Source organism: Pristis pectinata, chromosome 5 (genome assembly GCF_009764475.1).
Source record: "Pristis pectinata isolate sPriPec2 chromosome 5, sPriPec2.1.pri, whole genome shotgun sequence".
Taxonomy (NCBI): domain Eukaryota; kingdom Metazoa; phylum Chordata; class Chondrichthyes; order Rhinopristiformes; family Pristidae; genus Pristis; species Pristis pectinata.
In genome coordinates, this window is record NC_067409.1 from 100370593 (window position 1) to 100384819 (window position 14227).

At 42.6% G+C, this 14227-nt stretch overlaps 1 protein-coding gene across 3 annotated transcripts in view; it reads left to right on the plus strand.

The window, feature by feature from the left end:
* Positions 1–14227, plus strand: part of LOC127570253 (sodium- and chloride-dependent transporter XTRP3-like) — a 63434-nt gene that overhangs the window by 19791 nt on the left and 29416 nt on the right. For 2 of the 3 annotated variants that reach the window (XM_052015595.1, XM_052015597.1), the window contains 3 exons: positions 432–659; positions 7566–7676; positions 11289–11530. In XM_052015595.1, coding sequence (XP_051871555.1) covers positions 432–659; positions 7566–7676; positions 11289–11530 — 581 coding nt within the window. The remainder of the gene's footprint in view (positions 1–431; positions 660–7565; positions 7677–11288; positions 11531–14227) is intronic. The other variant, XM_052015596.1, reaches the window with a different exon arrangement.

A 14227-nucleotide genomic window follows, 5' to 3' on the forward strand; every position in this document is an offset into this window, starting at 1 on the left:
AGTGGTCATAGTGTTGCTAAACTCTAGGGTTGTGTCAGTTGGTTCAAGAACTGAATGGTTGAAGGGAAGTAGCTGTTCTTGAACCTGGCGGTGTGGGATTTCAGGCTTCTGTACCTCCTGCCCGATGGTAGCTGCGAAAAGATGACATGGCCCGGATGGTGGGGATCCTTGATGATGGATGTTGCCTTCTTGATGCAGCACCTCCTGTAGATACTACCGATGGTGGGGAGAGATGTGCCCGTGATGTATTGGGCAGAGTCCACTACTTTCTGCAGCTTTCTGCACATTTGAATTGCTGTACCAGACCATGATGCAACCAGTTAAAATACTTTCAACAGTACATTTGTAGAAGTTTGTTAGAGTGTTTGTTAGAGTTATTCATGTGTTTGACTTAAGAATTAGTATTTTTCTTTTATTTCACCATTTTGCAGAATCCCCTACCTTGGGCTAGCTGCCCGTTAAACAGAAACAACACTGGATTAATTGAGGAATGTGCAAAAAGTTCTGCCACTGAATACTTCTGGTATAGAAAGACATTAAATATCTCTCCATCTATCAATGATACTGGAATTATCCATTGGGGAATGATTCTGTGTCTCATACTGTCATGGCTTGTCGTCTATATCTGCATAATTCGAGGCACTGAATCTACTGGTAAGGTAATTATTGCTGGATTTTTACGCTCTGATGGGTAAAACATTTGGAATATTTAAATTATTTCTTTCATTCTGAAAACTTTCCAATTTACCTGTAGCAAAGATTCTTAAGTTTTTTTTAAACTTCAAGCGAAGTCTTCCAGCAAAATCACTCCCTTCCAAACACTTTGTTCCCATGCTTCCATTATTGATGTCCACCTTCACATTCCCCAATGGAAATCACCATTGACTTGAAGCTTACTGAACCAGCCATGCATCCTGTGATGAGTGAAGTGTACAAGCTCCTGATCCCCCAAGTCACAGGGCTTAAGTCACAAGTCAGGAGAGTGAAGGATACCTGCAGCTTGCCTGGATGAGTTCAGCTCCTAAAAGTCTCAAGAGGCTTGGCATCATCCAGGACAAAGCAAGCCACTTCGTTGACATTCCATCCTCCATCTTAATCATTTATTGCTTTCACCAATGGCACAGTGTGACCACAATGTGCCCCAGCTGCAAAAAGTGTTGTAGTTACTCGTTTTGACTAATTCAACAATATCTCCCAAACCTACAATCTCTACCACCAGGATAAGGCAGCAGGTACATTGGAATACCATCACCTACAAGTTCCCAACCAACTTACACACCAGCCTGACCTGTAAGAAGTTTGCTGTTTCTTCACTGATACTGCACCAAAATCATTGTGCTGAAGGGTGGCTTTACCATACGAAATGCAATAGTTTTAGAAGGGAGTTTAACACCTACTCCTCATAGGCATTTAGGGAAAGGCAACATGGGTTTTGGTAGCAGCCATATCTCATGAATGAATAATAAGTGCCCATTCTTTTGGCAACTCCAATTTTTGAATGAACTTAGGTTATTCAATGGAATGATTCTTGGGCTGTCTGTTAAAAAGTCTTTTTTTTCCTGATCTTCAATATCCTTATAACCAATAAACCAAAGTTTTGAGGCAAACCTCAGGGAGATTTGCCTTTAATTCCTGGCGTCTCCATGACAATCCTGGCAGGTTACCACCACGGCCTTAACCCTACCCTGATTGCCACACAGTTTTCTAGACTTGGTCTTGTCTTTTAATGCAGAGACATTTGACAGGGTCTCTGCCCCGTGAAGGAGGGCCTACCATAGTGAACAAGTAACACAACAACAGCACCAAACAGAGTAGCAGAGTGAAGAAGAAAGTGACATTTAAATTTCTTCTTGAGTTTCAGTTCCTCCAGGAACTTGCAAAGGAGATTGAAGAAAGAGTCCATTAGCTTTCATCAGTTTCTCCCCCTGTCCCTCCATTGCAATTTCCCAGCTTACAATCTGTGCTGTTACTCGTAAATTGGTGGTACTTGGATTCAGTGATATTTAAAACATACCACAACAAATCAACTAGGTTTATGATCTTACCTTCTCCCACTCAATTGCCATGGCACTGTTGAAGATTCAGGCAGTGAATTCCCCTTTTGTGAAGAGGTGGAAAGGAACACAGGGAAGATGATCCTCTCGCCCATTCAATTTCATCTTCCACCATCATGCACCATGAATTCAGACAGTGTAGTAAAATATAAAACAACACTTAATATCCAACCTTTGATTCAAATTGACCCTTCAGCGAAAATAGCTCTATGACCACTACACTGTCTATAATTTGCTTGCCTAACGTTCAGTGCTGGATGACCAGAAATTTCTTCCAACTAAATGCTGAGAAATTTGCAGCCATTCTCTTTAGTTACCATCACAATCTTTGTTCCTCAGCTACGGCCCTCTCTCTGACAATTGTTTGAAATATAACAGACCGTTCAAAGCTTCGGTGTAATGAACTTTGTTGAGTTTTGGGACTTCTATCCACCCCATCAGAGATTGCCTATTTCCACCTCTGTCATATTGACCGTCTCTGTCCCTACATGAGCTCATCTGCTGCCGAAACCCTCATTCGTGTCCTTGTTGCCTTGAACCATGACAGTTTCAATGTACTCTTGGCTGGCAGCCATCGTTCTACTCTCTATAAACTTAAAGTTAACCAGTTCTCTGCTGTCTCATCATAACTCACAATAAACCTTGCTCACCCATCAACCTTGTTCGTTTCTTGTTATAATCCTGTATAATCTTGCCCTCCTTGTATAACCGTCTATCAATTGTTGTTTGGCAACAACAAAAGTGCTGCTTTTTTTTGCTACATAAGAGCAAAGAATATATTAAAGATTGGAATATCATGGTGTTTGTGCAAACATTGTACAATGTTTTTTTGTATATCGTTTTTATTGTAAGGTTTAATTGAATAAGGTTCTGTTTTATAAGTTCTTAAATAAGTTTTAATCGGGAATAGTAGGGACTGGACTGCGCAGGAGCGTGACATCAGCAGGTAAGGCGTGGGCTGTTTAAAAAGTGATCCGGCCTATCCAGCAGGCAGCATCGGAGCGGGCAGTGGAGTGAGAGGGAGCAGAGTGTTCTGGGCTTTGGCTCAAGGGGCTTCGGCGTAAAGGGGCAAGGAAAGGTAGGTGACTTGAGTTAAGGAAGGAGTATGAGTGCAGTTTCCTGTATTCAGTGTCAGATGTGGGAGTTCCTGGAGTCTCCCTGCCTCTGGGAAGGCTACATCTGCGTCCGGTGTGTCGAGCTGCAGCTCCTGAGGGACCATGTTGGGGAACTGGAGATGCAGCTTGTCTGGTCAGGGAGAGTGAGGAGGTGATAGAGAGGAGTTATAGGCAGGTGGTCACACCGGGACCATCGGAATCAGGCAATTGGGTCACAGTCAGGAGGGAGAAGGGGAAGGGGAAGAGTCAGGTACTAGAGAGTACCCCTGTGGCTGTACCCCTTGATGATAAGTACTCCTGTTTGAGTAATGTTGGGGGAGACAGCCTACATGGGGGAAGCAACAGTGGCAGTGTCTCTGGCACATAGCCTGGCCCTGTGGCTCATATGGGTAGGGAAAGAGTGAGGAGGGCACTAGTGATAGGGGACTCTATAGTTAGGTGGGCAGACAAGCAATTCTGTGGATGCAGGAAAGAAACTCGGAAGGTAGTTTGCCTCCCAGATGCCAGGGTCCTGGATGTTTCAGATCGAGTCCAAGATATCCTGAAGGGGGAGGGAGAACAGCCAGAGGTTGTGGTACATATTGGTACCAACGACATAGGTAGGGAGAGGAATGAGGTCCTGAAAAGAGACAATAGAGAATTAGGAAGGAAGTTGAGAAGCAGGACCTCAAAGGTAGTAATTTCCGGATTAATGCCTGTGCTAAGGGACAGTGGGTATAGGAACAGATTGAGGAGGAGGTTAAATGCGTGGTTGAGGGATTGGAGTAAGGAGCAGGGATTCAGTTTTCTGGATCATTTGGGGCCTCTTTTGGGGCAGGTATGACCTGTTCATAGAGGACGGGTTGCACTTGAATCCCAGGGGGACCAACATACTGCCGGGGAGGTTTGCTAAGGCTACTGGGGAGAGTTTAAACTAGAATTGTTGGGGGGTGGGATCCGTACTGGAGAGACTGGGGAAGAGGTGTTTGGTTCTCAAATAGAGGAAGCTAGGAGTATGTACCGTAGGCAGGTGATAGAGAAGGGAAGTGTTCAGACAGGCTTGAGATGTGTCTATTTTAACACAAGGAGTATTGTGAACAAGGTGGATGAGCTTAGAGCTTGGATCGATACTTGGAGCTATGATGTGGTGGCCATTACGGAGACTTGGGTGGTTCCGGGACTGGAATGGTTGATTCAAGCGCCGGGTTTTAGATGTTTCAGGAAGGACAGGGAGGGAGGCAAAAGAAGTGGAGAAGTCGCACTGTTGATCAGTGATAGTGTCACGGCTGCGGAACAAGTGGACGTTGTGGAGGGATTGTCTACGGAGTCACTGTGGGTGGAGGTTAGGAACAGGAAGGGGTCGATAACAGTGCTGGGTGCTTTTTATAGGCCGCCCAATAGTGACAGGGTTATTGAGGAGCAGATAGGGAAGCAGATCCTAGAAAGGTGTGATAATAACAGAGTTGTTGTGATTTTAATTTCCCAAACATCGACTGGCATCTCCAGACAGTGAGGGGTTTAGATGGGGTGGAGTTTGTTAGGTGTGTTCGGGAAGGGTTCTTGACACAGTATGTAGATAGACCTACACGAGGAGAGGCTGTGCTTGATTTGATATTGGGAAATGAACCTGGTCGGGTGTCAGATCTCTCAGTGGGTGAACATTTTGGTGATAGTTATCATAATTCTGTCTCCTTTACGTTAGCACTGGAGAGGGATAGGAACAGACAGACTAGAAAAGCGTTTATTTGGAGTAAAGGGAATTATGAGACTCTCAGGCAGGAAATTGAAAGACTAAATTGGGAACAGATGTTCTTTGGGAAAAGTATGGAAGGTATGTGGCAAATATTCAGGGGGTATTTGTGTGGAGTTCTGCATAGACATGTTCCGATGAGATAGGGGAGTCACGAGAGGATACAGGAACCGTGGTGTATGAAGGCTATAATAAATCTAATCAAAAGGAAAAGAAAAGCATACAAAAGGTACAGAGAGCTAGGTAATGTTAGAGATCTGGAAGAGTATAAGGCTAAAATGAAGGAACTTAAAGAGATTAGGAGAGCCAGAAGGGGACATGAGAAGGCCTTGGCGGGCAGGATTAAGGAAAACCCCAAGGTGTTCTACAAGTATGTGAAGAGTAAGAGGATGAGATGCGAAAGGATAGGGCCTATCAAGTGCAGCAGTGGGAAAGTGTGTATGGATCCAGAAGAAATAGCGGAGGTACTTAATGAATACTTTACGTCAGTATTCACTATGGAAAAGGATCTAGGGGATTGTAGTGGGGACTTGCAGCGGCCTGAAAAGCTTGAGCATGTAGATATTAGAAAAGAGGTGGTGCTGAAACTTTTGGAAAGCATCAAGTTAGATAAATTGCCGGGATTGGATAAGATGTACCCCAGGTTGCTGTGGGAGGCGAGGGACGAGATTGTGGAGCCTCTGACGATGATCTTTGCGTCGTCGATGGAGATGGAAGAAGTTCCGGAAGATTGGAGGGTTGCGAATGTTGTTCCCTTATTCAAGAAGGGGAGTAGGGATAGCCCAGGGAATTATAGACCGGTGAGTCTTACCTCAGTGGTTGGTAAGCTGATGGAGAAGTTCCTGAGAGGCAGGATTTATGAACATTTGGAGAGGTATAATATGATTAGGAATAGTCAGCATGGCTTTGTCAAGGGCAGGTCCTGCCTTACGAGTCTGATTGAATTTTTTGAGGATGTGACTAAGCACATCGATGAAGGGAGAGCAGTAGATGTAGTGTATATGGATTTCAGCAAGGTGTTTGATAAGCTACCCCATGCCAGGCTTATGGAGAAGGTGAGGAGACATGGGATCCAAGGGGACATTGCAGTGTGGATCCAGAACTGGCTGGCCCACAGAAGGCAAAGAGTGGTCATATTCTGAGCGGAAGTCGGTGACCAGTGGTGTACCTCGGGTCTGTACTGTACTTTTTTTTTGTGTATGTAAATACTCAGAGAAATGACAATAAAGCAAATCTTGAATCTTGAATCTTGAATCTTGACCCTTGCTCTTTGTGATTTTTATAAACGACCTGGATGAGGAAGTGATGGGGTGGGTTAGTAAATTTGTGGATGACACGTAGGTTGGGGGTGCTGTGGATTATTTGGAGGGCTGTCAGAGGTTACAGAGGGACATAGATAGGATGCAAAGTTGGGCTGAGAAGTGGCAGATGCAGTTCAACCCAGATAAGTGTGAAGTGGTTCATTTTGGTAGGTCAAATATGTTGGTGGAATATAGTATTAGTGGTAGGACTCTTGGCAGTGTGGAGGATCAGAGGGATCTTGGGGTTGAAGTCCATAGGATGCTCAAAGCGGCTGCACAGGTTGACTTTGTGGTTAAGAAGGCATATGGTGAATTGTCCTTCAATCGGGCAATTGAATCTAGGAGCCGAGAGGTATTGTTGCAACTATATAGGTCCCTGGTCAGACCCCACTTGGAGTATTGTGCTCAGTTCTGGTTGCCTCACTACAGGAAAGATGTGGAAGCCATAGAGAGGGTACAGAGGAGATTTACAAGGATGCTGCCTGGAATGCGGAGCATGCCTTATGAAAGCAGGCTGAGGGAACTCGGCCTTTGCTCCTTGGAGAGACGGGGGATGAGGGGGGACCTGATAGAGGTGTATAAGATGATGAGAGGTATTGATCGGCTAGATAGAGGCTTTTCCCCAGGGCTGAAATGGTGGCCACAGGAGGACATAGGTTTAAGGTGCTGGGGAGTAGATATAGAGGAGATGTCAGGGATAAGTTTTTTACTCAGAGAGTGGTGAGTGCGTGGAATTGGCTGCCGGAAACGGTGGTGGAGACAGATACGATAGGGTCTTTGAAGAGACTGTTAGGTAGGTACATGGAGCTGACTAAAATAGAGGGCTATGGGTAAGCCTAGTAATTTCCAGGGTAGGGACACGTTCGGCACAGCTTTGTGAGCCGACGGGCCTGAATTGTGCTGTAGTTTTTCTATGTTTCTATTGTTCTATTAAGCAGGAATGACAGCCAAACAAATATCCTAACCCTAACAAATAATCCTAACTGTATTGAATAAACACTCTTATTTCATATGTAATGAGTTTATGAATGGTATCATTCTCTGAGTTTCTTAAGCAAGCTTGCCTTCACAAAATATAAATCTTAAGACCACAATAGGTTAATGTGATGTGTATAAAAAGAAACAGGTGTGGTCTAAAATGTGAAATTTCAAAATTGGGCAATACAATGTAAGGTAGGGCTCAGAGTGATGCTTTATCAGCAATGCCCACCCACAGTATTTCCCCACTAACATCCCTGGACTTTTTTTATGAATAATGGAACATTGGAAGGTTGAACCATTTTGTACTAGATAGAGGTTAATAAAACACCTAAAACCAATCGTGATTGGTGAAAGCCTGTTACAAATGTACTTCTCCTTGACACAGGTGGTCTATGTAACGACCTGCTTTCCATATGTGGTGCTGCTTATATATCTAATTCGAGGATTGACACTACATGGAGCAAAGAATGGTCTGTTATATATGTTCACTCCAAAGGTAAAATCCTACAGTATCTTTGAAAATGAATTCATATGAGGTTGAATTGAAGGTAAGATTGAAGTGAGTAATCAACCATGATCCTGTTGAATGGTGGGGGGCCTGAAAGGCTAAATAGCCTACTCCTGCTCTTATTTTTTTTACATCTTTTCATGAGCAAACTGCCCATAGAACTGTGGTACAGGACACCATTCAAGGCATGGGAGTGAGAAGGAATGTAGGGATAATGGTGGACAATATACTTAGGAGAACAAATATTATTCCCTTGAACAGCCGCCATAAGTCCTGAAGGCTCTGTTGCCTCCCCAGTGCCAGGGTTAGGGAAATCTCCACAGGGTTGAAGGGGGAAGATCTAGTTGCCATGGTCCATGTGGGAATCAGTGACATGGATGGGACAAACAAGAAGGTTTGACTGAAGAAATAAGAGCAACTTAGATCCAATTTAAGAATGAGAACTACAAAGATGATATTCTCTGAATTAACGCATGTCATATGCAAATTGACATCAGGTTAATAAGGTCAGAGAATTAAGTATGTGGCTCAAGGACTGGTGGGAGAAATGGGTTTCAATTCATGGAGCATTGGCACCCATTTCTGTTAAGACAAGCTTCATTTGAATCATGCTGGGGGTGGTGTACCAGCAAATCAAATAACTAGGGCTGTAGACAGAGCTATAAAATAAATGGTGGAAGGGAGGTGGGGTTGGAGGAGGTGCAGGGTTCTGGTGAGAGGAAATGAAGAAGGTTAAAGGGAAAGGACACTGATGATGCAGCAGAAGGAAATAGGTAAGAAAAGCTGAGTCTGCCAGGAAGGGACAGAGCATACGAACATAAGACCATCCTTCCAATTAGAGTTAAGGTAGAACAGGGGAAAATAGTATAAAAAGATAAAATTGAAGTCTCTTTATCAGAATGAAAGTATCATTCATAACAAGGAAGATCAATTAATGGCACAAATTTATCAAACCGCCATTACAGAAACATGGTTGCAAAGGGACCAAGATAGAGAAGTAAACATTTCAATGAGACAGGGGAGTCACAAAAGGATTTAGGAACCGTGGTGTACAAAGGCTATAATGAATCTAGTCAAAAGGAAAAGAAAAGCTTACAAAAGGTACAGAGAGCTAGGTAATGTTAGAGATCTGGAAGAATATAAGGCTAACAGGAAGGAGCTTAAGAAGGAAATTAGGAGAGCCAGAAGGGGACATGAGATGGCCATGGAGGGCAAGATTAAGGAAAACCCCAAGGTATTCTACAAGTATGTGAAGAGCAGGAGGATAAGATGTGAAAGGATAGGGCCTATCAAGCGCAGCAGTGAGAAAGTGTGTATGGATCCAAATGAAATAGCAGAGGTACTTAATGAATACTTCACATCAGTATTCTCTTCGGAAAAAGATCTGGGTGATTGTAGTGAGGAATTGCAGCAAGCTGAAAAGCTTGAGCATATAGATAGTAGGAAAGAGGAGGTGCTGAAACTTTTGGAAAGCATCAAGTTGGATAAGTCGCCGGGACCGGATGAAATGTACCCCAGGCTGCTGTGGGAGGTGAGGGAGGAGATTGTGGAGCCTCTGACGATGATCTTTGCATCATCAATGGAGATGGGAGAGGTTCCAGAAGATTGGAGGGTTGCGGATGTTGTTCCCTTATTCAAGAAAGGGAGTAGAGGTAGCCCAGGAAATTATAGACCAGTGAGTCTTACCTCAGTGGTTGGTAAGCTTATGGAGAAGATCCTGAGAGGCAGGATTTATGAACATTTGGAGAGGTATACTATGGTTAGGAGTAGTCAGCATGGCTTTGTCAAGGGTAGGTCCTGCCTTACGAGCCTGATTGAATTTTTTGAGGATGTGACTAAACACATCTATGAAAGGAGAGTAGTAGATGTAGTGTAGATGGATTTCAGCAAGGCATTTGATAAGGTACCCCATGCAAGGCTTATTGAGAAAGTAAGGAGGCATGGGATCCAAGGGGACATTGCAATGTGGATCCAGAACTGGCTGGCCAACAGAAGGCAAAGAGTGATTGTTGAAGGGTCGTATTCTGCATGGAGGTCGGTGACCAGTGGTGTACCTCAGGGATCTGTTCTGGGACCCCTACTCCTTGTGATTTTTATAAACGACCCGGATGAGGAAGTGGAGGGATGGGTTTGTAAGTTTGCAGATGACACAAAGGTTGGATGTGTTGTGGATAGTATAGAGGGCTGTCAGAGGTTACAGTGGGACATAGATAGGAAGCAAAGTTGGGCTGAGAAATGGCAGATGCAGTTCAACCCAGATAAGTGTGAAGTGGTTCATTTTGGTAGGTCAAATATGATGGCAGAGTATAGTATTAATGGTAGGACTCTTGGCAGTGTGGAGGATCAGGGGGATCTTGGGGTCCAAGTCCATAGAATGCTCAAAGCGGCTGAGCAGGTTGACTCTGTGGTTAAGAAGGCATGATGTATTGTCCTTCATCAATCATGGAATTGAATTTAGGAGCCGAGGGGTATTGTTGCAGCTATATAGGACCCTGGTCAGACCCCACTTGGAGTACTGTGCTCAGTTCTGGTCGCCTCACTACAGGAAGGATGTGGAAGCCATAGAAAGGGTGCAGAGGAGATTTACAAGGATGCTGCCCGGAATGCGGAGCATGCCTTATGAAAGCAGGTTGAGGGAACTTGGCCTTTTCTCCTTGGAGCGATGGAGGATGAGGGGGGACCTGATAGAGGTATATAAGATGATGAGAGGCATTGATCGGGTAGATAGTCAGAGGCTTTTCCCCAGGGCTGAAATGGTAGCCACAGGAGGACATAGGTTTAAGGTGCTGGGGAGTAGGTATAGAAGAGGTGTCAGGGGTAAGTTTTTTACTCAGAGAGTGGTGAGTGCATGGAATGGGCTACCAGCAACGGTGGTGGAGGCAGATACGATAGGGTCTTTTAAGAGACTTTTGGATAGGTACATGAAGCTGAGAAAAATAGAGGGCTATGGGTAAGCCTATTAATTTCTAAGGTAGGGACATGTTCAGCACAGCTTTGTGGACTGAAGGGCCTGAATTGTGCTGTAGGTTTTCTATGTTTCTATGTTATTCTTCACTGAACAAATGATCAATATTATCGGCCAATACTAAATATATTTTTATCAAATTGTAATGAATTCTGGTCTAATTTATTCTGTTGTTGAAGATTTCTTATCTTCTGGTTTTAAACCACCCCTTTATTTATATAAAAATCTGCAGATACTCGAAGTCTGAAATAAAAACAGCAAATGCTGGAAACGTGCTGTAGTTCAGGCAGCATCAGTGGAAAGAGTTAACATTTCAAATCAAAGACTCTTTGTCAGAACACTTTAGAAGGGTGTAGGGGTCCCTGCCTGAAACATTAACTCTTTTTCTCTTTCCACAGATGCTACTTGAGTTGCCGTGTGTTTCCAACATATTCTGTTTTCCTTACTTTAGGTGTACTTATTACAAAGAACGCCACTTAGGATCATAATTAACTTTATTCTGCCTATGTTTTTCTTTGAATTTAATAATAAGGAAACTAATAAGGCAGGCTTTGGTGTTCAACTTTTTTTTGTTTAATGTGTACTCATGTCATGATGTGCTCCAATCAATGAAGCTCATTGTAATTCATTCTCAGATTGAGCAGTTGACAGACCCAAAATCCTGGATTGATGCAGCCACACAGATCTTCTACTCACTCGGCCTGGGATTTGGAAGCCTGATTGCGTTTGCCAGTTTCAATGAGAAAAACAACAACTGTGAGATACAAGCAGTAATCATTGCTTTAATTAACAGTCTGACATCTGTATTTGCCAGCATTGTCACTTTTGCCATATATGGTTTCAAAGCTACATATAATTATGAAAGCTGTATTGAAAGGTAAGAGTATTATGTAGGGAGAATCTCAATTCCTGCACTAGTTCTTCCTCTCTCATCTTTCCTTGCTCATTTTTTTTCTATCATTTTCTTGTTTTTTCACATTCCTGAAGTGTGTGTGTGTGCACTTTTTTACCCAATTTTTTTTCTTTACAGATTTTCTCACTGTCTCTGCTTCCTTGCTGTACAGGAGTGATACTCAAAAGCCACTTGTACAGTGTTGCAATGTTGTAAAGTAGTTGCAATACTTAACCTATGTTTCTGCCAGCCTAGATTGAATGGGTGACAGCTGCATGGCCAGATTGATTCACCCTCTCATTCCCCCAACCCAACCCCTTTTCGCTATGCCACCAGAAAGATCTAGGTGTCAGTTTGGAGAGATAGTAAATATTAAAAATTGTGCAGGTCATTAAGTGAAAGCAATAAAAACAATATTGTTTGATACAATAACATTTTGCCCAAATGTTTAAAGTACAAACAACAATATCCGTTAATAATTTCAGTGCCTGCAAGTTATTTCAATATATTAGAGAACTTGTCTAGTATCTCACATACTCCAATTTTGCATTCTGTATCTTTGCAGTCTTAAAAGCGTTTCTCATTGTTATGAAGTGTCCTGGAGAGCAGTGATGGACTACTGATATGTAACACTCTCCCTTTGTTATTTTCTTGTTGAGAAATATTTATCTGTTTGTACAGAAATTTTCATAACCTCTCAATCCTCCAGTGTTTTACAGCCAATTAAATACATACTGAAGTATTGTCACTGCTATGATGTGAGAAATTCACCAGGCATTTTTCTTTCCACAGTAAACTCCTACAAACAGCAAAGTGATAATATCCAGGTCATCTGTTTTAACAACATTGATTGAGGAACAGTGGGGAAAACTTTCCCAGTCTTTCAGAGGTTTGCCATCTATAAAATCTGTTAAACTTCACTGTGAATACAAAAGTTAGCTGGAAGCACAGGCCTGAAAATCATGGTGATGTGACCCCAACAGTTCTGGCCTTCATTGCCAAGTTGTGGCCTCAGTGAAAGAAAGCTAATTTGGTTAGGGCAGTGGCCACTCTACATCCCCGCTTATCACTGGAGGCAAAAGCTGCATTGGCCCAGTATTGGCTTAAGAACTATTTTTTAAATCTCCTTTTTCTCTATAGATTGAACTCCAGAACCAGAGGCCACAGACTTTCACCCTTTTGAAGGGCACTGCATCCCATGTTACTTGACGTTCTCCACTCCAATATTAGGCTGGCTTTTCTGAGCTCTGCAGGTCGGAAGTCCTAATGTAGGAAGAAAAACTTAAAAAACTGAAAGTACTGAAAATTTGAAATAAAAACAGAAAATGCTGGAACTACTGATCAGGTCAGGCAGCATCTGTGGAAAGAGAAACTGAGTTCATGTCTCAGTTCAAAGACCTGATTAAGTGTCTTGGACCTGAAGTATTAACTTTGTTTCTCTTTCCACAGATACTGCCTGACATTCTGAGTGTTCCCAGTGTTGTCTATTTTAATCCTCATGTAGGGAAATTCTGGATGATGCTCCACCCCACTAATATAACACTCTCTTTATTTAGTGCATTTACCTTCATAAAATGTCCTTAGACATTTCACGGGATTGTGTTCATTAAAAGTTAAAAGTGAGGAAAGCAAGGTGAAAAGATTTAAGGAGGAAATTCTAGTGCTTCGACCTTGAAAGCTGAAGACATGGCCACCAACGTTGGAGCAATTAATTTCAGAGATGATCAAAAGCCAACATTTAAAGATATCGTGGCAAGTTGTAGGCATGGGGCAGATTACATAGATAGAGAGGGACAAGCCAGAGGTTTTATTCCACAAGGGGTACTGCCCCTCTTTTTTACCAGCTACTCTCCCACCGAAAATTATGGTGACAGGATAATGAAATTACAGGGTTCATTGTTCCTTATGAAACCTGTGGAAATGTCTTGTTCAATAAGCTATCCAGAGTTCTGGCCTTTCACATTTACAAAAGATCATCAGTTCTATCCAATTCATACAGCATCTGAACTTCACTATGCTGACTTGGACACATGCTTCAATTCATTTATAACTAGTAGGTCACAGAAATGGCATCAGGAGAAGGCTGCTCCTGAGAGCAGTCTTTCAACATGTTTATTGTTCAAAGCATTATCTTTGTTGTTTAATAGTAATCAGACAACTGTCTATTTTGACTGTCTGAAGAACCATGAGACTATTTTGTTTTTAACAGCTATGTTAGATAAACTATAAAATAATTGAAATGGATATTCAAGACAATTAAACTGATTAGGATTCCAACATTTTAATTCTGTGAAATCAAGTGACCTTGAATAGGAACTCGAGCGAGGTTTTGTAATGAAAAAAAGATTAATTTTCACTGTATTGAGAGTGCCTAATATAAATTGCAGGGTTGTGGAAAATATAAGGGAATGGGATTAACTGTATTGCATTTAGAAAGAGCTGGCACAGGTTCTTGGACTGAACAGTTTCCTCTGCTATGTTATTGTGAATCGGTTAATCTGAGTTTGCTCCAGAAGATCCCTATTAGTTCACTAATTCCAAAGGGAAGGGAATTGGCAACATCAGTTCCAGGCTGTTGTATGTCAGAGTCTTCTTATCTTTTGCATGTTGTCAGTGCTATTTTGTTTATATAGGTGGTGCACACGACACAAAGGGCAAAGTGACACAAAAGAGGACAAATTC